Raw genomic sequence first — 21,149 nt, 5'->3', positions numbered from 1 at the left:
AGTGGGACTAGTACAGATTTAGTGTAGCTTTTTGTCAGTGCAGACTTGATGAGTCAAAGGACCTCTTTGATACTGTATTATTCTTTGGAATGAAGGATTAAATTCATAAAAGTGTGGTAAATGAAAGAGCAGAGATGAGGCAAAAGAGCAAGCTACTTTTATGAGAAATGATAAACATACTGTGACAGGAAGGGACATAGTAAAAATTCAGTGTACATAACCAGATAAGACGAGGGGTTACAAAAAGAATAAAACATAAAAAAAAAACTGTCTGAATGCACGTGGCCTTTGAAGGACCTATTCTGACAAGTACTGATAAACCTATCCCAACAGTCACTGCATCAGAGGTCAGATCAGTTTTCCTTCGTGTGAATCAAAGGAAAGTGATGGGACCAAATGGAGTACCAGACCACGCACTCAACCTCTCCCTGCAGCAGGCCACTGTCCCTGCGTGTTTCAAGATGGCCAACATCACCCCTGTGCCTAAGAACGCTCATGCAGCATGTTTCAATGACCACCGCCCAGTGGCCCTAACTTCGGTGGTCAGGAAGTGCTTTGAAATGCTGGTCATGGCATTAATCAACTCCAGCCTCCCCATTACCCTTGACCCACTCCAATTTGCCTATTGGACTAACAGATCCATGTCAGATACCATAACACTTGCCCTTCACTCCTCCCTAGAACATCTTGACACCAAGAACAGCTACATAAGAATCCTACTCATTGACTACAGTTCAGCCTTCAACACTATTATCCCCTCAAGACTTGATTGATTACTAAACTTAGTGATCTCTGACTAAACCCCACTCTCTGCAACTGGATCCTCAGTTTCCTGACCCACCGGCTACAATCAGTAACGACTGGGGACAATATTTCATCCTCACTAACACTCAACACTGGAGCCCCCAAGAGGTCCTTTGACTCATCAAGTCTGCACTGACAAAAAGCTACACTAAATCTGTACTAGTCCCACTTTCCAGTATTTGGCCTATAACCTTGAAAGTTAGAACATCGAGAGTTTATCCACTTTTTTTTTAACAAAAAGATTGAGGTTTTCCACCTCAACTACCTTGTCAGGCAGTGCATACTTAGTCCCCTACTGTACTCACTGTATACCCATGACTGCGTCGCCAAATATCAGACTAATGCCATTTACAAGTTCGCTGATGACACCACCACAGTCGGTTGAATCTCAGATGGTGACGAAACAGATTACAGACAGGAGGTGGAAGACCTGCTGGAAAAAGGGTGCACTGAGAACAACCTAGCTCTCAATGCCAACAAAACCAAGGAATTGATTATTGACTTTTGGCGGGATGTTACTCATGCCCCCCCAACACATTAACAGCACCAGAGGTGGAGTGAGTGGAGTGTGTCAAGTTCCTGGGAGTGGTCATTCACAACAAGCTTTCTTGGGCTCTTCATGTGGACTGACTGGTTACAAAGGCCCAACAAAGTCACCTCTTCCTCGGGCAGCTGAGGAAATTTGGCATTATGATGAATACCCTTGTCAACTTTTATAGGTGCGCCATCGAGAGCACTCTGTCTGCATCTATCACTACCTGGTATGGCACCTGTACCATTCAAGATCGGAGACTGTTACAAAGAGTGGTGAACTTGGCCCAGACAGTCTCAAAGGCCAACCTCCCATCTATAGAATCCACCTATCAGGCCTGCAGTTAAGGAAAGGCTGCCAGCTTTCTCAAAGATCCACCTTGGCAATCTTTTTTACAACCTCTGCCATCGGGGAAAAGGTACAGAAGCCTGAGCGTGCATGCCAGCTGGTTTCGAAACAACAGTTTCTACCCTATTGAATGGACTCTCAAACTCTTAACATTTGCCTGTACCTGTTTTTGTTTTTGCTGCTGTTTACCTATTATTTACTTATCTATGCTACTTAACTGTGACCTGCCTGTATTGCTTGCAAGACAAAGCTTTTCACTGTGCCTTGGTACATGTGACAATAAATTCAATTCAATTCCAAGCAAAACAGATGAATAAATAAATAAAAATAACCTGATAGCCATTACAGAGAGATGATGGCAGGATGACACTGATGGAATATTGAAGGTTTTAGGACGGTCATGAAGCCAGGAAAAGGTAGAGTGGTAGCTTTGTTAGTAGTTATTAGAGGTTGATGTTTCCTTTGTTGCTTTTGAATTTACCCTTCCTGGAATCTTTCTAATACCCCTCATTTTGTTTTCTCAAATTAAGTGTGTGGAATAACCTAATTAGTGTAGCAATTGTTCTTTGTTTTTGAGTCATGTGTGGCACTGAGAAGACAACATTTTTTGCATTTTTACATAAAAGCAAAATACTGTGGATGTTAGAGATTTGAAATATAAATAGAAAATGCTGAATAAGCTCAGCGGGCCTGACAACATCTGTGCCGAGAAGAATGTTTAATGTTTAGGAGTCCAATATGACTCCTCATATCACCGAGCTAAATGTAAGCTATGTGATGTGTAACTGAAATCTATTGAGCATTTCTGATAGCTAGCAATTTTCATTTCTTTTTCTGGTGGTACTTTATTTTTAGTGGGATTTGAATTTGTGACCTTTGTTAGTCTGGTATCATGCAGGAGAAAGTGAGGTCTGCAGATGCTGGAGGTCAGAGTTAAGAGTGTATTGCTGGGAAAACTCAGTAGGTCCGGCAGCATCCAAGGAGCAGGAGAATCGACGTTTTGGGCATAAGCCCTTCATCAGGAATGAGGTTCATGGGCCAGGGCTAAGAGATACATTTGGGGGGGGGGGGGGTAGTACTCGGGGTGTACAGTCTGGTATCATAACTAGTGCATTGCTATAACTGTATAACCTTCCCTCTTACCCTGAAGGACATGACTTGTACTTATATTCTAGGTCGCTGGGATTTTTTGAGAGAGGCAAAACTATCAGACATTCTCAGTTGACCATTTGAGCATCATGGATATTATCATTTAACCTTGATGCTTTCATCTTGGCTTCTGAGTAGCTGTCTTTTTAATTCATCCATGTATGAGTCTTTGTCTGGCCAACATTTATTGCTGAGCCCTAATTGGTGTTGAGCTGCCTTCTTGAACTGTTACAGTTCATCATGAAGGGGAGATAAGGGTTTTCCTTTCTTTCCCACCATACCTTGCTTAACTTTGTCCTACACTATCCTGTCTCTGTCTTAGGCTGAAAACAAAACCAGCTTCCTGCATCTCTACTGAATATGTGAATGAAAGAAGTTGATGAGTGGTCCATTAAACCTACTCCACAGTTATGATGGTCAGCATATCAAGACTAAATATTTCCTCCCCCTTCCCTGCAATCTCCACCTGTAGACCATCTCAACAGGCAACTACACACATTTACTAAACTCCTTCACTGTATTCAGTAAGGGAATTAAAAGTTATGAGAATAAATCAGAAAATGGAGTTGAGGATTATCGGAGTAGACATTTAATTGAATGGCAAAGGAGACTTAATGGGTTGAATGGTCTGTGGCTTATGGTATTAGCTTTTCCTTTGAATGTCAAGGGGTGATGGTGAGAATGGAGGACCAAAATTTATTTCCATAGCTTCTTCAAAGAGCTGACATGGCTACGACGAATGGAATGGTCTCCTTGCTTGCTGTATAATTAGTCAAATAACCAGTTTCAAAAAATTGCAGCTGCTGATGTATGTGTAACTAGGTACAGATAAGATGATAGAAAATCTATAAAATTAAAAGTAGATATCTACAATTCAGCTGCACCTGGTATTATCACTGATGTAAAGTATATCAGTCGGTCATGGAGGAGTGTGTGACAGTAAGATAGGAACAAACTGCTGACAAGTTCCTTCCTCTGAAACTAGTAACTGATTCTGTCCAATATGTTACCCATAGACTAAAGGAGGAAGATTTCAGAGTGCAACCAGAATGTTAAGTTTTACACAATCAGGAAAGAGAGGTCACATCCAGGGTGAGAGACAACCTGCATGAGTATAGTTTGGGGAAGGTGCAGAAAGGAAGAGGAGCATTTTTCTTTATATATGGCTCACAACTTGTAAGGTTAACAGAATAAATTAAATCCCAAGACCAGAGGTTCAGCACAGAAGTAACATAGAACAGTATAGCACAGTACAGGCCCTTTTATCCTACTCTAAGACCAAACTACCTACATATTCTTCATTTTACTAATATCCATGTGCCTATCCAAGAGTTGCTTAAATGTCCCTAATGTATCTGATTCTATTACCACCATTGGCAGTGCTTTCTATGCACCCACCGCTGACATTTCCCCTAAATATTCCTCCAATCACCTGAAAATTATGCCCCCTTGTAATAGTAATTTCTGTCCTGGAAAAGTCTGACTATTGACTCTATTTATGCCTCATCATCATGTCACCCGTCATCCTCCTTCACTCCAATGAGAAAAGCCTTAGCTCCCTCAACCTTTATTCATAAGACATGCTCTCCAGTCCACGCAGCATCTTGGTAAAGCTCCTCTGCACCCTGTCTAAAGCTTCCACATCCTCCTTGTAATGAGGCAACCAGAACTGAACACGATATTCCAAATGTGGTCTAATTAGGGATCTATAGAGTTACAGCATAACTTCATGGCTCTTAAACTCAATCCCCTGTTAATGAAAGCCAACACACCAAAAGCCTTCTTAACAACCCTATCAACTTAGATGGCAACTTTGAGGGCAAAGAAGAGCATAGAATCCCTACAGTGTGGAGCAGGCACTTTTGACCCAACAAGTCCACACTGAACCTCCGAAGAGTTACCCACCCAGACCCATTCTCTTACCTTATATTTACACCTGACAAATGCACCTAACCTCCACATCCCTGAACACCATAGACAATTTAGCTTGGGCCCATTCATATAACTGGCATATCTTTGGATTGCGGGAAGAAACTGGAGCACACTCAGGAAACCCAAGCAGACACTGGGAGAATGTGTACAGTCCACACACAGTTGCCGGAGGCTGGAATCAAACCTAGGTCCCTGCCATTGTGAGGTAGCAGTGCTAACCATTGAGCCACCATACTGCCCCAAAGAGTGGACATGGACCCCAAGATCTCTCTGTTCCTCTGCACTGCCAAGAATTCTGCCTTTAACCCTATATTCTGTATTTAGATGCAACCTTCCAAAATGAATCACTCTATACTTTTCCAGGTTGAACTCCATTTGCCACTTCTCAGCCTAGGTCTGCATTCCATTGATGTCCTGTTGCAACCTACAACAGCCCTCCACACTATCCACAACTTCACCAACCTTTGTGTCGTTGACAAACTTACTAACCCATCCTTCCACTTCCTCATCCAACTCATTTTTAAAAATCCCAAAGAGCAGAGGTCCCAGAACAGATCCCTGTGGAACATCCCTAGTCACCAAACTCCAGGCTGAATACTTTCCGCCTACCACCACCTTCTGTTTTCTACGGGCCAGCCAATTCTGTATCTAGACAGCCAAATTTCCCTGTATCCCATGCCTCCTTACTTTCTGAATGAGCCTACCATGGGGAATTTTATCAAATGCCTTGCTAAAATCCATGTACCCTACATTGACTGTATTCAGAATCCTCTCCAATAATTTGCCCACCACAGATGTAAGACTGACTGGTCTGTAATTCCCTAGGCTTTCCCTGCTCCCTTTCTTTAATGAGAATAATATTTCCCACCCTGCAATCACTCAAGTAGTTAGTAAGGTCGCAAAGATCATTGCCAAAGGCGTAGCAATCTCTTCCCTTGCATCCTGTAGTAACCTTGGATATATCCCATCTGGCCCAGGGGACTTATCTATCCTTATGTTTTACAAACTTTTCAGCACATCCTCCTCCTTAATATCAACCTGTTTGAGCATATCAGCTTGTTTCATGCTGTCCTCACAAACTTCAAAGTCCCTCGCAGTAGTGAATACTGAAGCAAACTATTCATTAAGGACCTCCCCACCTCCTCTGACTGCAGATACAAGTTCCCTCCACTATCCCTGATCAGCCCTACCCTTACTCTGGCTATCCTCTTGTTCCTCACATAAGTGTAGAATGTCTTAGGGTTTTCCTTTAATCCTAAAGCTTTTTCATGCCCCTTCTCACTCTCCTAAGTCCATTGTTCAGTTCCTTCCTGGCTACCTTCTCACCCTCTTAAAGCCCTGTCTGATCCTTGCCTCCTCAACCTTAAGTGTCCTTCCTCTTGCCTAGATATTCCACTTCCCTTGTCCTTCAGCCTACCATCCCTTCCTTGCCTCAGTGGGCCAAACCTATCCAGCACTATCAGCAAGTGTTCTCTAAACAGCTTCCACATTTCTGTCATGCATTTCCCCCTGGCTACCTTCTCACCCTCTTAAAGCCCTGTCTGATCCTTGCCTCCTCAACCTTAAGTGTCCTTCCTCTTGCCTAGATATTCCACTTCCCTTGTCCTTCAGCCTACCATCCCTTCCTTGCCTCAGTGGGCCAAACCTATCCAGCACTATCAGCAAGTGCTCTCTAAACAACTTCCACATTTCTGTCATGCATTTCCCTGAGAACATCTGTTCCAAGTTAGGTGCCCCAGTTCCTGCCTATTAGTATCGTAATTCCCCTTTCCCCAGTTAAATACTTTCCCATACCATCTGGCACAACTCCTGTAGACAGTGAAGATGCAACGATCATAGCCAAAGGCACAGCAATCTCTTCTGTCACTTCCTGTAGTAACCTTGGGTAGAGTTCAATACATAGGGACATTTAAGCGACTCTTGGATAAGCATGTGGGTGATAGTAAACTGGAAGGATATTGGATATAGGTTTGCTTGCTGAGCTGGAAGGTTCACTTCCAGATGTTTTGTTACCCTACTCGGTAACATCTTCAGTGGGCTTCAGGTGAAGCAATGCTGAAAATTCCTGCTTTCTATTTATATGTTTGGGTTTCTTTGGGTTGGTGATGTTATTTCCTGTGGTGAAGTCACTTCCTGTGCCTTTTCTCAGGTGGTGGTAGATGGGGTCTAACTTGATGTGTTTGTTGATGGAGTTCCGGTGGGAATGCCATGCTTCTAGGAATTCTTTTGTGTGTCTTGTTTGGCTTGTCCTAGGATGGGTGTGTTGTCCCAGTCGAGGTGGTGTCCTTCCTCATCCATATGTGAGGATACTAGTGGAAGGATATGTAGGATAGTTTGATCATAGAGTAGGATAAAAGGTTGGTACAACATCAAAGGCCAAGGGGCCTGTACTGTGCTGTACTGTTCTAGGTTCTGTTACAGACAAACTAAATTCGCAGGTGATAGCCACTAATTTGATTATCTATTCGATGTTACTTAAATTGAAGGGGAAATATTTACAGGTTACAAAGTAAAAGATCAGGAGGAAATTTTTGAAATCAAGTTAAGCAATAAGTTTAAAAAAAAAAATAGAGTTTCAGGGCCAGGTGAAGTGTTGTACCTGCATGATGTGGGAATTAGTAGACCCCATTGTGGTTCGTAGTGAGCTCTGTAGCAAGTGTTGGTTCCTTGAGGAACTCTGACTCAGAGTTGGAGTCTGAGCTTTGCATGCTACTACAAGAGAGGGGTAGACTTAGGTGGATGCTGTGTTTCAGAAGGTAGTCAGACCGCTTAGATTAACTACTTCAAGTTTGGTCAGTGATCAGGGACAGGAGAGTGTGGCAAAGTTCCAAAACAATGCAACAGCACTACTTTTTGTCATTTACATAAATGATTTGGATGGGAGCATAAGAGGTACAGTTAGTAAGTTTGCAGATGACACCAAAATTGGAGGTGTAGTGGACAGCGAAGAGGATTACCTCAGATTACAACAGGATCTGGACCAGATGGGCCAATGGGCTGAGAAGTGGCAAATGGAGTTTAATTCAGATAAATGTGAGGTGCTGCACTTTGGGTAAGCAAATCTTAGCAGGACTTATACACTTAATGGTAAGGTCCTAGGGAGTGTTGCTGAACAAAGAGACCTTGGAGTGCAGGTTCAAAGTAGAGTCGCAGGTAGATAGGTTAGTGAAGGCGGCATTTGGTATGCTTTCCTTTATTGGTCAGAGTATTGAGTAGGAGGCTGAGGGGTGACCTTACAGAGGTTTACAAAATTATGAGGGGCATGGATAGGGTAAATAGACAAAGTCTTTTCCCTGGGGTCGGGGAGGCCAGAACCTGAGGGCATAGGTTTAGGGTGAGAAGTGAAAGATTTAAAAGAGACCTAAGGGGCAACATTTTCACGGAGGGTGGTACGGGTATGGAATGAGCTGCCAGAGGAAGTGGTGGAGGCTGGTACAATTGCAACATTTAAAAGGCATTTGGATGGGTATATGAATAGGAAGTGTTTAGAGGGATGTGGGCTGGGTGCTGGCAGGTGGGACTAGATTGAGTTGGGATAGCTGGTCGGCATGGACGGGTTGGACCGCAGGGTCTGTTTCCATGCTGTACATCTCTATGACTCTATGACAGAAACAAATCACAATGAAAGGGTGGGCTCATGAATCATTATCACAGGGAGCCAACGAGAAAACAGCAAAAGTGATCTCACTTAGATGACTGACTTACAAAGAAACCGATCGGGAATTAGGCAGATATGATTGAGCCAATACAAGATTGACTGTAACTTGTTCATGCACTAATGAGCCAGTTAGAGTTCAGGATGTTCCAGTGCCACGTGCTAGTGAGGTTAAGAACAGGAAGATATGCCAGGCGAATGCGTGGCTAAAGAACTGGTGCAGGGGGCAAGGATTCAGATTTATAGATCACTGAGTCAGGCTGGAGCATGACAGGGAGCAAAGATAGCTCCCTCTCCATAGCTATTTAAAATTAAAAGTACCATGGTCACTAGTCCCAAAGTGCTCCCCCACTGTCACCTCCATCACCTGTCCTGCACTGTTTGCCAAGAGAAGGTCAAGTTTTGCCCCTTCCCGAGTAGGACCCTCTATACTGCTTGAGGAAACATTCCTGAACATACTTAACCAATTTCACCCCATCCAAACCCTTAACCCTCTGGCAGTACCAATCTATGTTCGGAAAATTAAAATCCCATACAATGACAACCCTATTCTCCTGCAAATCTCCCCAACCTCCCTGCATATTTGCTCCTCCAATTCCTGTTGACTATTTGGAGGCCTATAGTGCAAATAACGTCATAAGCCCCTTCTTATTTCTTAGCTCCATGCACAAAGCCTCACTGGACGATTCTTCAGTTATTTCATCTCTCATTGCTGTGGTATTCACCTTAATCAAAAATTCACCCTCCCCTCCCTTCTTTCTACCACCTCTGTCGTGCCAAAGCACCTGTACCCTGATATGTTAAGCCGCCAGTCCTATCCTTCCCTTAGCCATGTTTCTGTAATGGCTAGAATATCCCAGTCCCACATACCTATCCATGCCCTGAGATCATCGGCCTTACCTGTCACCCCTCTTGCATTGAAATAGATGCAATTTAATCCAATGGGCATTCTTTGCTCCTTGTCATGTTCAAGGTTGACCCAGTGATCTATAAATCTGAATCCTTGCTCCCTGCACCAGTTCTTTAGCAACGCATTCGCCTGGCAGCGAAGAGGCTTACCTCAGATTATAACAGGATCTGGACCAGATGGGCCAATGGGCTGAGAAGTGGCAGATGGAGTTTAATTCAGATAAATGTGAGGTGCTGCATTTTGGGAAAGCAAATCTTAGCAGGACTTATACACTTAATGGTAAGGTCCTAGGGAGTGTTGCTGAACATAGAGACCTTAGAGTGCCGGTTCATAGCTCCTTGAAAGTGGAGTCACAGGTAGATAGGATAGTGAAGAAGACGTTTGGTATGCTTTCCTTTATTGGTCAGTGTATTGAGTACAGGAGTTTGGAGGTCATGTTGCAGCTGTACAGGACATTGGTTGGAATATTGTGTGCAATTCCGGTCTCTTTCCTATCGGAAAGATGTTGTGAAACTTGAAAGGGTTCAGAAAAGATTTATAAGGATATTGCCAGTGTTGGAGGATTTGAGCGATAAGGAGATACTGACAGGTTGGGGCTGTTTTCCCTGGAGCATTGGAGGCTGAGGGGTGACCTTATAGAAGTTTACAAAATTGAGGGGTATGGATAGGGTAAATAGGCAAAGTCTTTTCCCTGGGATCGGGGAGTCCAGAGCTAGAGGGCATAGGTTAGGGTGAGAGGGGAAAGATATAAAAGAGACCGAAGAGACCATTTTTTCACACAGAGGGTTTGGAATGAGCTGCCAGAGGATGTGGTGGAGGCTGGTACAACTGCAACAATTTAAGAGGCATTTGGATGAGTATATGAATAAGAAGGGTTTGGAGGGATATGGGCCGGGTGCCGGCAGATGGGACTAGATTGGGTTGGGATATCTGGTCAGCATGGACGGGTTGGACCGAAGGGTCTGTTTCCACGCTGTACATCTCTATGGCTCTGTGTGACTACGAGTGAGCTAGTTAGAGGAGTCTCAGCCCTTGAGCTTGTCTGGCAGGTTTGAGATTCTTGTTCCCATTGTGGGTGAGAGTGAGCGTGGAGGGAGAATGAGCAAACTGACTATAGTGCTTTGGAAAGGATGAGGAAGATTCAGGCATAGGAGGTAAGGGGGCAGCTGCAAGATGAGAGATTGTAAACTTGAGGCTGTTGTACTTAAATGCATGCAGCGTACATTCAAGAGGTGGGAGTAAAGAGAAATTATAGTTGTAATCGGGGATTGTCTAGTCCCCTGAAGATCCAATATGTGTGGCCAGAAGCGGGTATCCTGAAGGCTGCTTTGTCTGCCTGCATATTTTGTGTGCTACAGTGGAGCTTGGAGTAGGAGGGGAAAGATCCAGTTGTCTTTGTTCATGTAGGTACCAACAATATAAGGAGAGGAGGTTCTGCTGAGAAAATGTGAGCAGCTAAAGACTAAATTAAAAATCAGAACTAAACAAATGGTGGTCTGTCCATTACCACCTGAACCACAAGCAAATTGACACAGGGTCATCAAAATCAAAGGTAATTCTGAAGCCCAAAGATTGGTGTGGGAGAAATGGATTCGAATGCATGGGATATTGGTGGTAGGAGTACTGGGGAAAGAGGGAGCTATTTCAATGGGCTGAGCTCCACCTGAATCATGCCAGGGCCAGAGTCCTGGCAAATCTCATAACTAGGACTGTAGATAGGGCTTTAAACAAAATAGTATGAGGTGGATTTTGTTGCATGGAAAGTTATGCAAAGTGTTAAAGTGAAGGGGAGTTTCTCAGCTGATGTTATTAAAGTTTCCAGAACAAATAGTAGGACAGGGAATATGGAAAGGATGAGGAAGATTCAGGCATAGGAGGTAAGGGGGCAGTTGCAAGAAGAGAGATTGTAAACTTGAGGCTGTTGTACTTAAATGCACGCAGCGTACAAAATAAGGAGAATGACATTGTAGTCCAGATGTGATTGGTAGATATGACATTGAGTGTCACAGAGACATGAGTGTAAGGGGTTCAGGGCTGCGAACTAAATATCCAAGGATGGGTATCTTTTTGAAAGGCTGCATGTCCTATTCAAAGGACAGGCAAATGTGCAGAGGGGGTGGACTTGCCTTCTTAGTAAGAAATTAAATTAAATCGATAGTGAGAAGTGATACAGATTTGAAAGGTGTCAACTGGATGACTGTACTTCAGAGTTCTAAAAGAGATAGCTGAAGAGATTGTGGAGGCATTCATGGTTATTAGAAATACCTAAAAGTTCCCTTTAAAATCTAGTTAGTGTGTGTGATTTATTAGAATAGATTAGATTAGATTACTTAGTGTGGAAACAGGCCCTTCGGCCCAACGAGTCCACATCGAGCCACCGAAGCGCAACCCACCCATTCCCCTACATTTACCCCTTTACCTAACACTACGGGCAATTAAGCATGGCCAGTTCACCCGACCTGCACATCTTTGGACTGTGGGAGGAAACCGGAGCACCCGGAGGAAACCCATGCAGATACGGGGAGAATGTGCAAACTCCACACAGTCAGTCACCTGAGTCAGGAATTGAACCCAGGTCTCTGGCGCTGTGAGACAGCAGTGCTAACCACTGTGCCACCCGCCCAAATTTATCTTTCTAATATGTAGTCCCTTTGAATCCTCTCTCATGCTCACATTTATCACAGAACAAGACCTGCAGCATAGCTTTCTGACTTTCTTGCAGCTTAACAGGAGTTGAGGAAATGCAAAAGTAAAAAGACCCTGATGGAAGTTGTGAACAGGCCTCTTAGCAGTAGACATGATGTGGGGAGGAAAATATGGTGGGCTTCAATGGACTTGGAAAATCAGATTGGTAGTTGATATCAAAGAAAGGAATTTGTGCAATGTGAACAAGATCTTTTTTTTAATTGGAGTAGCTTGAGGTGGAGCCCACTAGGGAACAGGCAGTTCTAGATTTGGTGGTGTGAATGAGGCAGATTTCCCTAGGGAACTTAAAGTGAAGGAACCCGTCAGGTGCAGTGAACAAAATATGATAGAATTCACCCTTTTTTTCTAATGTAATGATATTAGAATGTAGTAAAGGTAACAGACGTGAGGGAGGAGCTGGTCAGGGTTGATTGGGAGGGTAGTCTAGCAGGGAAGACAGTACAGCAGCTTTGGCAGGAGTTTCTGGGGATAATTTGGGAGGCATAGCAGAAATTCAACCCAAGGAAGGAGAAACACATTAAGAGGAGGACAATGAAAATCCAAGACAACGTAAAAGCACAAGGAAAAGCATACAAGGTGGTGATAGTGGTCAGCCGGAAGATTGGGACACTTTTAAAAATGAATGTAAGCTAGCTAGTTCGTAACATTTAAAATAAAATTGCAAGTTTTTAAAAAAGATGTAAAAGGTTAGAGTGGATATTGGACCGCTGGAAATTGATGCTGAGAAGTGATAATGAGAACAAAGAAATAGTGGAAGAACTGAACAGTACTTTACATCAATCTGCAGAGTGGAAGACACCAGCAGCATAACAGAACTTCGAGAGTCAGAGGCAGAAGTGAATGTAGTGGCCATCATTAAAGAGAAGGTGCTGAGGAAGCTAAAAGGTCTAAAGCAGATAAAACACCCAGACTGGATGACTGTACTTCAGAGTTCTAAAAGAGATAGCTGAACAGATTGTAGAGGCATTAGTGGTTATTAGAAATATCTATAAGTTTCCTTTAAAATTTAGTGTGTGTGATTTATTTTTATAATGTGTGGTCCCTTTAAATCCTTTTGCATGACTATGCTCACATTTATCACAGAACAAGACCTGTGCTTACCTTTCAGACTTTCTTGCAACTGAACGGGAACATTACCCATAGTGAACTTCAGGCTTATTCCAAATTTGGATGGGTAATGGAAGCAAATGGATTGATGTCGATGCATTTTCTGCAATCAGTCAGTGGTGTTTTCTTTCCATTTAGGTTCTAATTAAAGCAGTGATGGTATAAATCGAACTGGGTCTTTTGCACAAGTTGGAGATGGGAGCAAACAGCAGCAGCATTGCTGAGCTTGCAAATAACAGCTACCTTCAACATCTTGCTGGCACAGAAACCATATCAGAGAATGATCCGTTCTGGAATCAACTTCTATCGTTTTCCTTCACAACATCTACCAATGGGTAAGAAAATTGTGGAGATATATATATATATATATTCATTTATGTTGAGATATACATAAATGAACCAGAAAACCTGTAAGTTTCCTAGTGTGACAGTTGCTGACATTTCAGTAGTTCATAAAAACTCCAATGTCTCCTAATTTTGACATAAATATTATTATTGTTGCCTCTTTCTTTTTGTTTGTTGGCAATTCCATTGTAAACTGTAGTGAATAGTGTGATGAAACTTGATAAATTAATTTGTGCCATTCTCCCTGATCTGTTTTTCTGTTAACTTGGCCAGACTGTTATGTTTACTTTATTTTGGACAAGGCTGTGATTGAAAGACAAGTAACTTAGCCCAGGAAATGTAAAGGTAGAACAGCATTGCAAAGTAGTTTCTCAAACTTGAAATGATGTACCGTCTAAAAATCCTATAACAAAATTTGCTGTACCTTATCGACCTTCTGTTACCACATCAATGAATTAAGCAATGTTAGGAAGACATTGCTTATTTTAACAAGCTTGTACCTGAAATATGCACTTTTAATTCTACTAAGTTGTCTTACAGGTATAAAGCACGGAAACACATCCTTCCATCCAACTCTTCTGCGCCAACAGATATCCCAAACTGATCTAGTCCTATTTGCCAGCATTTGGCCTATATCCCTCTAAACCCTTTCAATTCTTGTACGCATCATGATGGCTTTTAAATGTTGTAATCATACCTGCCTCCACGACTTGCCTTGGACAGCTTGTTGCATACAGGCACCAGCTTCTGCATGGAAAAAGCTGCCCCTCTGGTCCCTATTAAATCTTTCCCCTCGCCTTAAACCTCTGCCCTGTAGTTTTGGATAGCCTACCCTGGCTGTTGACCATGTGTATGCCCCTTAGAATTTATAAACCTCTATAAGGTCACCCTTCAGCTACCAATGCTCCAGGGGCAAAAAGCCTCGCTTTTCAGCCGCTCCCAATAGTTCAAATCCCCAATCCTGGTAATATCCTTGTAAATCTTTTCTGATGCTTTCATGTTTGATAACATCTTTCCTATAATAGGGAGACCAGGAATGAAATGCAGTATTCTAAAAGTGGCCTAACCAATATTTTGTACAGCTGTTACATGATATCCCAACTCCTATATTCAGTGCATTGACCAATGAAGATAAGTGCCAAATATCGCCATCACCTGTCTACCTTCAATCCACTTTCAAGCATTTATACACCTGTATTCCTGGGTCTCTTGTTCAGCAACACTCCCCAGGGCCCTACCATTAACTGTACAAGTTCTACACTGGTTTGCCTTACCTAAATGCAACACCTCACATTTATCTAGATTAAACTCCCATCTTCCACTCCTTGGCCCATCTGATCAAGGTCCCTTTGTACCCTGAGATAACCTTCTTCACAGTCCATTGTAGCACCAGCTTTGGTGTCTTCTGCAAACTTATTAACCATATCTCCTATTTTCAAATCAGAATAATTTTATATAAATTATGAAAAGCAGTGGACCTCGCATTGATCCTTGTTGCACACCATTGGTTGCAAATTTCTAGTCCCCAGGAAAACGACTTCCAATAATGGTTTCTGTCAATTCTATTCAGCTGACAGGCCTGTAATTACCTGATTTATACCTTTCCTGTACCCTCTCTGTAACATTAGCAGCTCTCCAGTCTATTTTATGTATTCATTCACAGGATGAGTGTTGCTGGCTAGGCTCCCGATGCGGTCTCCTCTACATCGGGGAGACTGGACGCCTCCTAGCAGAGCGCTTTAGGGAACATCTCCGGGACACCTGCACCAATCAACAACACCTCCCTGTGGCCCAACCTTTCGACTCTCCCTCCCAATCTGCCGAGGACATGGAAGTCCTGGGCCTCCTTCGCCGCTCCCTCACCACCAGACGCCTGGAGGAAGAATGCCTCCTCTTCCGCCTCGGAACACTTCAACCCCAGGGCATCAATGTGGACTTTAACAATTTCCTCATTTCCCCTTCCCCGACCTCACCGCAGTTCCAAACTCCCAGCTCAGCACTGTCCCCTTGACTTGTCTTACCTGCCTATCTTCTTTTCCGCCTATCTTCTTTTCCACCTATCCACTCCACCCTCCCCCCGCCCCTGACATATCACCTTCATCCCCTCCCCCACTCACTTATTGTACTCCATGCTACTTTCTCCCTACCCCCACCCTCCTCTCACTTATCTCTCCACGCTTCAGGCTCTCTGCCTGTATTCCTGATGAAGGGCTTTTGCCCGAAACGTCAATTTTACTGCTCCTCGGATGCTGCCTGAACTGCTGTGCTCTTCCAGCATTCATTGTCTATCCCTAATTACCGAGAGTACAGTTGAGTGTCAGCCACATTGCTGTGCATCTAGAGTCAAGTTTAGGCAAGAGCAGGGTGGTGGAAGCTGATGCAGTTATAACATTTAAAAGGCATCTGGGTGGGTGTATGAGTAGAAAGGGTTCAGAAGGAGGGGGACCAAATACTGGCAAATGAGATTAGATTAATTTAGAATATCTGGTCGGCATGGACAAGTTGGAACTGAGGGGTCGGTTTCCGTTTTGTACACCTCGGTGACATTAGTGAACCAGATGAGTTTTCCTGACTATCCATAATGGTTTCATAGTCATCGTTAGACTTTTAATTCCCAATTTTTAGTGAATTCACATTCCATTAACTGGAATGGCCTGATTCATATCTAGGTCCCCAGGACATTACTTCGGTCTCTGGATTAATAGTCTAGCCACAATACCATTGGGCCATTTTCTCCCATTGTTCTTTAGGACTACTTTTGCGTCCTGTGACGATTGAATGGTTGTGACCAATGCCATTGTATTTTTATCTATGCTTTTAGTGATGTGGTCCAGTTAGCATACCAATTTTCAGTAGTAAGCTTTTTAACTTGTATTCTGTCCACAACCTCCCTTGCTCCTTTTGTTATAATCTCCAAATTATCTGCCTCCATTTGCAAAGTGCACACTTAACATTTTAGATATGTCCTGTCTTTAAAGATCATTGTTCTTTGGATGCTTAATAGGAGGAACCCATTCCTTGACTAACTGCTTACACTTGTATAAGGCCATAAGATATAGGAGCAGAATTAAGCCGTTTGTCCCATTTGAGTCTGCTGTACCATTCAATCTGAACCCAATTCTCCTTCCTTCTCCCTTTTAATCCTTTATCCCCTTACTAATCAAGAACTCATTTATCTATGTCTTAAACATACTCCATGAATTGGTCTCCACAGCCTCTGCAACACTCAGTTCCACAGATTTACCACCCTCTGGCTAAAAAATTCTTCTTCATTTCAGTTCTAAAGTCAAGTCCCTTCGCACTAAATCTGTGGCTTCAGGTCTTAATCTCTGCTACAAGTTGAAACATCTTGGCCACAGTATTCAGGCCTCTAAATATTCTGTAAGCCTCAATGAGACCCTCCCCCTCTTCCTTCTAAATTCCTTTGAGTATAGACCCAGTCCTCTACCGCTCCTCATATGACAAGTCCTTCAGCCCTAGGATCATTTTTATAAACCTTTGGTTCCCCTCCAGCATTGGCACATCCTTTCTTAGAAATGGAGCTCAAAACTGCTTGCGGTTTTTCAGATGAGATCTGACCTGAGCATTTTACAGCCTCAGCAGTACGCTTCTGCTCTTGTATTCTAGTACTTTGGAAATGAATGCGAACATTGCATTTGTCTTCCCAACTGCCAAATGGACCTGCATACTAATCTTGAGAGAATCCTGAACTATACTTCTGAGTCCTTTTGTGCTTCTGATATCCAAAGCCTTTCCTCATTTAGAAAATTATCCTACTAAAGTTTATAACCTCACATTTTCTTACATTGTATTCCATCTGTCCCTTCTCTACCTACTCTCCTAGCCTTTCCTAGTCCTTCTGCAGTTTCCTGTTTCGTCAACACTACCTGATACTCTACCTATCTTGATGTGATCTGCAAATTTAGTAACAATGTCTTCAGTTCCGTTGTTCAGTTCATTAATGTACAATGTGAGTAGTTTTTGACTCAACATTGACCTTTGCGGAACTACACTGGTCACCAGCTGCCATCCTAGAAAAGACCTATTTATTCTTACTCTGCCTCTGCAAATCAGTCGATCTTTTATCCATTCCAGCACCTTGCCCTAAAACAATGGGCTCTTGCTTAGCATCATCCTTTCTGGAACCTTGTCAAAAGCCTTGTGGAAATCCAAACAGAACCCATCCACAGGTTATCCTTTGGCTAACTTGCTCATTACCTTCTCAAAGAATTCTAACATTTGTCAGGCATGATCTCCCCTTGGTGAAGCCATGCTGCCTCAGCCCTGTTAAGTACTCCACAATTTCATCCTTAATAATGAATCTTGCCAATGACTGAAGTCAGGCTAAGTGGCCTCTTATTTCCTGTCTTCTGCCTCCCTCCCTCCTTTAAGCAGGGTCCAGTCCCCAGGACCCTCTCTGACTCCTGTGATTCTTGATAAAATGCTTTTGAGTTGAATTTAATGTTGCTTGCTGATCTTTCCTTGCAACTGACTTTGCCTCCTATATTAACATTTTTAGTTGCCTCCTGTACTTTACGTAATCTCCCTGATTATTAAATAAATCCTATTCCTGACATTTACCGTATGTACTAGTATATAGGTAGAATTTTTAAAGGTTCAATTTAGAGGTTTGACTTATACACGAGCACAAGTTTCATGCCGCAGTTTGAAATGCTGTATTATTAGCAAAAGTCGATTTGATTGCGCAACTAATCCTGCGTAAAGAAGAAAAACAGTGAATTATGGTGAAGAAAATTATCAGATAAAATCAAGAGACCAGTCTGAAAATTTAACATGTCAAAGATTCATTGAAATCCTGCAAAATCACACTGTTCAACATCTTAATGGCCTGGTATAATGGCACACTTAAAATGAAACATTTATTAAATTCTGACTGTGCAAGCGTCTTTCGTTTCCCTCCCATTTAATCTTGTATGTTATGAACCTCAACTACATTAACAAATTTGTTAAAGAATTAAAGGTATAATGTTATGTAGCTAATATAGCTCACTTTTATTCTGATATAATGGCACAATTAAAATGATTAATGTTTTAACGATTGAATGCAGAGTGAACAAAGTGCAATAAGTACAGATAGACTTAGTAACGGTGAGTGAGTGAATGAATGAGTCAATCAAAATATGCTGTAGTAACCAAGTGCGGTAAGTAGAGTTATGAATGAATACAGAAGCAATATAGTAAATAAAGTGCGATTACAGTTACCGGTATGAATTAATGCAATTTTGTTGAAGTGGATTCATGGGAACATGCAGTTTTCTTTGTAAGAGGTTTATAATGCGATATAGTAGGGTTGACTTATACGCTAGATATATGGAAAACACAAGATTATTTGACCAAAATAAGCGGATGACTTATACATGAGATCAACCTGTACACTAGTATATATGGTAGTTTAATCCAGTTTTTCCTTTTTTGTAGTTTTCTTTTCTCATCTAATATGCGTCATTTTTTTCTCTTCAAAGGAGTAGGCTTACTTTGTACTTTAAAGAGATTTTTCTTGAATCCTCTCCATTCTTCGGTCACTGCATTATCTTGCAATCAGCTTTTCAATAGATCTGTCAGGTCCTTCTAAAATTGCTGAGATTGTTTTCCAGTTCAACATTTTCATTGTTGATATTTTCTTTGCATTAATACTGTCAACCAAATTATGTTGTATTTACTGTTAGCTGGATGATCTTCAACTGTAACAGTCATTTAGCCCTACCATATTTTTAAATCTAGAACTAGATCCTGTTGGGCTGGAGAAATACTGTTTGAGAATGTTGCACATCCTGTGCACATAGCAGCAATTCTTTTCCTTCCCTATGTTTTGTGCTGATTTTTTCCCAGTCTAAATTAGGGAATTAAAGTCTCCTAATGTTGCTACTCTACTTTTGTTACATACCTTAGAAATTTGCATACAAATTTGTTCAGCTATCTCCTCACTGTTTGCAACTCTATTTTAAAGAAAACTGCCAATAACGTAACAACTCCTCGTCTCTTTCTCAATTTAAGCCAATTAGATTCTGTCCTAAAACCATATGTGAAGGATTTTCTATTTAGAACTTGGTGCTGTAACATCATCCTGAATCAGTACTCAACCTGTTTTTTTTTCTTTTTCTGTCGTTCCTCATTACATTAGTAACCCCATTCCTTTCCTGGTCTGCACCATGTCTCTTAATGCAACCATGTCATGAGAATGGAGATTGATCCTTTTAGCCTGAGAACTATATCTAAGGGCATGGGGTGAAAGCTGAGGCTACTGAGTTGGATGATTGGCGATGATCCTATTGAATACTGGAGCAGAATGGTCTACTCTTGTTCCAATTTTTGTATGTTTCTGTTTTTATAATCTGACTTGGCAGTTTCTGCCTGCAGCTTGCCAGCCATATTATGAATGCATATACAATTTAATACCTTTCTTTGTCACTTACTATTTTTAATCAATCTGCTCCCAGCAAGTTTTGAGATTTCTAATTTTATTGCTGCTTACAGCTTTCTCCTCTCACCTTTGCTGTTTTCTGATTCCCATCTTTTTGCCAAATTAGTTAAAATCTTCCTCAACAGTATTAGGTAGGTAGTCTTTCAGCAAAGACATTGGTCCTGGCTGTATTTAGGCACATTCCATTCAGGCTGGTCCCATTGCCTAGCAGTGTGATTATTTGAAAGTTTTGTAGCTAGATGAATGCAGTAAGATTGAGACTATTATTGTATGCAGTAGTTTAATATACAGCTAGCCAGAAGAGGGCACTGACGTTCTTAATTTTTTTTCTCCTCAGGTTAAAGCTTATGGTATTCCTCCATGACTATTTGCACACCAGAATTTCATAATAATTGTTAGACAAATCCTTGATCCATAAGGAAGTCAAAGGTTATAGGGCAAGATATCAAAGTGAAATTATGGCCACAACTCGATCAGCCATAATCTTTCTAAATACTAGTGCAGGCCCAAGAGGCCTATTATTATTTCATAGTCCAGATGGACTATGAATGAATGTCACATGTGGCCTTAATATGAAGAGCAGTCACATTCATGTTGTTTCTGGAGTTCAGCTATTTCATCCATGTTTGGACCAAAGCTATAATGAGGTCATGAGGTGAGGGGCCCGAGTGGAACCCAAACTGAGCAAGGTATTTCTTGATATGTACTGTTTGATAGCACTGTTGGTTATTTGGCTGATGATCAAAAGTACATTGAGCGGGCAGAAATTGGCCAATTTGGATTAGTCTTGCTTTGTGTGGACATCTCATACCTGGGCAATTTTGACATTATCAGGTTCTAGCTATATTGGAATAGTTTTGCCAGTCTCACAGCTATTCTGAAGTGCAAGTCTTCTGTACTGTTGCTTCAGTGATCTGCAAGATCTTAGATACCAGTCTTTGGCCAATTCGATTCAGTTTGCATGAAGTTGAGAGGTGATTGAAAGCATTGGGTTTTGCAAAGGTTAAGGGCCCTAGCAACATTCAGGCAATAGTAAATTATGTGCTTCAGAACTTGTTTTCCTTTTCAAGCTGTTCCAGTACTATTATAACACTGGCATCTACCTAACAATGTACAAAATTGCCTAAGTATGTCCTCTATACACAAAACAGGACAAATCCAATCCAGCCAATATCACCCATCAGTCTGCTCTCAATCATCAGTAAAGTGATGGAAAGTC

At 42.0% G+C, this 21,149-nt stretch overlaps 1 protein-coding gene across 6 annotated transcripts in view; it reads left to right on the top strand.

Annotated features, from left to right (window-relative positions):
• Positions 1 to 21,149, top strand: part of dym (dymeclin) — a 543,859-nt gene that overhangs the window by 27,161 nt on the left and 495,549 nt on the right. For 5 of the 6 annotated variants that reach the window (XM_043718287.1, XM_043718196.1, XM_043718546.1 and 2 more), the window contains one exon: positions 13,282 to 13,478. In XM_043718287.1, coding sequence (XP_043574222.1) covers positions 13,339 to 13,478 — 140 coding nt within the window. In that variant the 5' untranslated portion in view covers positions 13,282 to 13,338. Of the gene's footprint in view, positions 1 to 1,691; positions 1,755 to 13,281; positions 13,479 to 21,149 lie in introns of those variants that run through there. The other variant, XM_043718467.1, reaches the window with a different exon arrangement.

Source organism: Chiloscyllium plagiosum, chromosome 1 (assembly GCF_004010195.1).
Source record: "Chiloscyllium plagiosum isolate BGI_BamShark_2017 chromosome 1, ASM401019v2, whole genome shotgun sequence".
Lineage (NCBI taxonomy): Eukaryota > Metazoa > Chordata > Chondrichthyes > Orectolobiformes > Hemiscylliidae > Chiloscyllium > Chiloscyllium plagiosum.
Note: the sequence above shows the minus strand (reverse complement) of the source record. Positions and strands in the feature narration are given on the sequence as shown.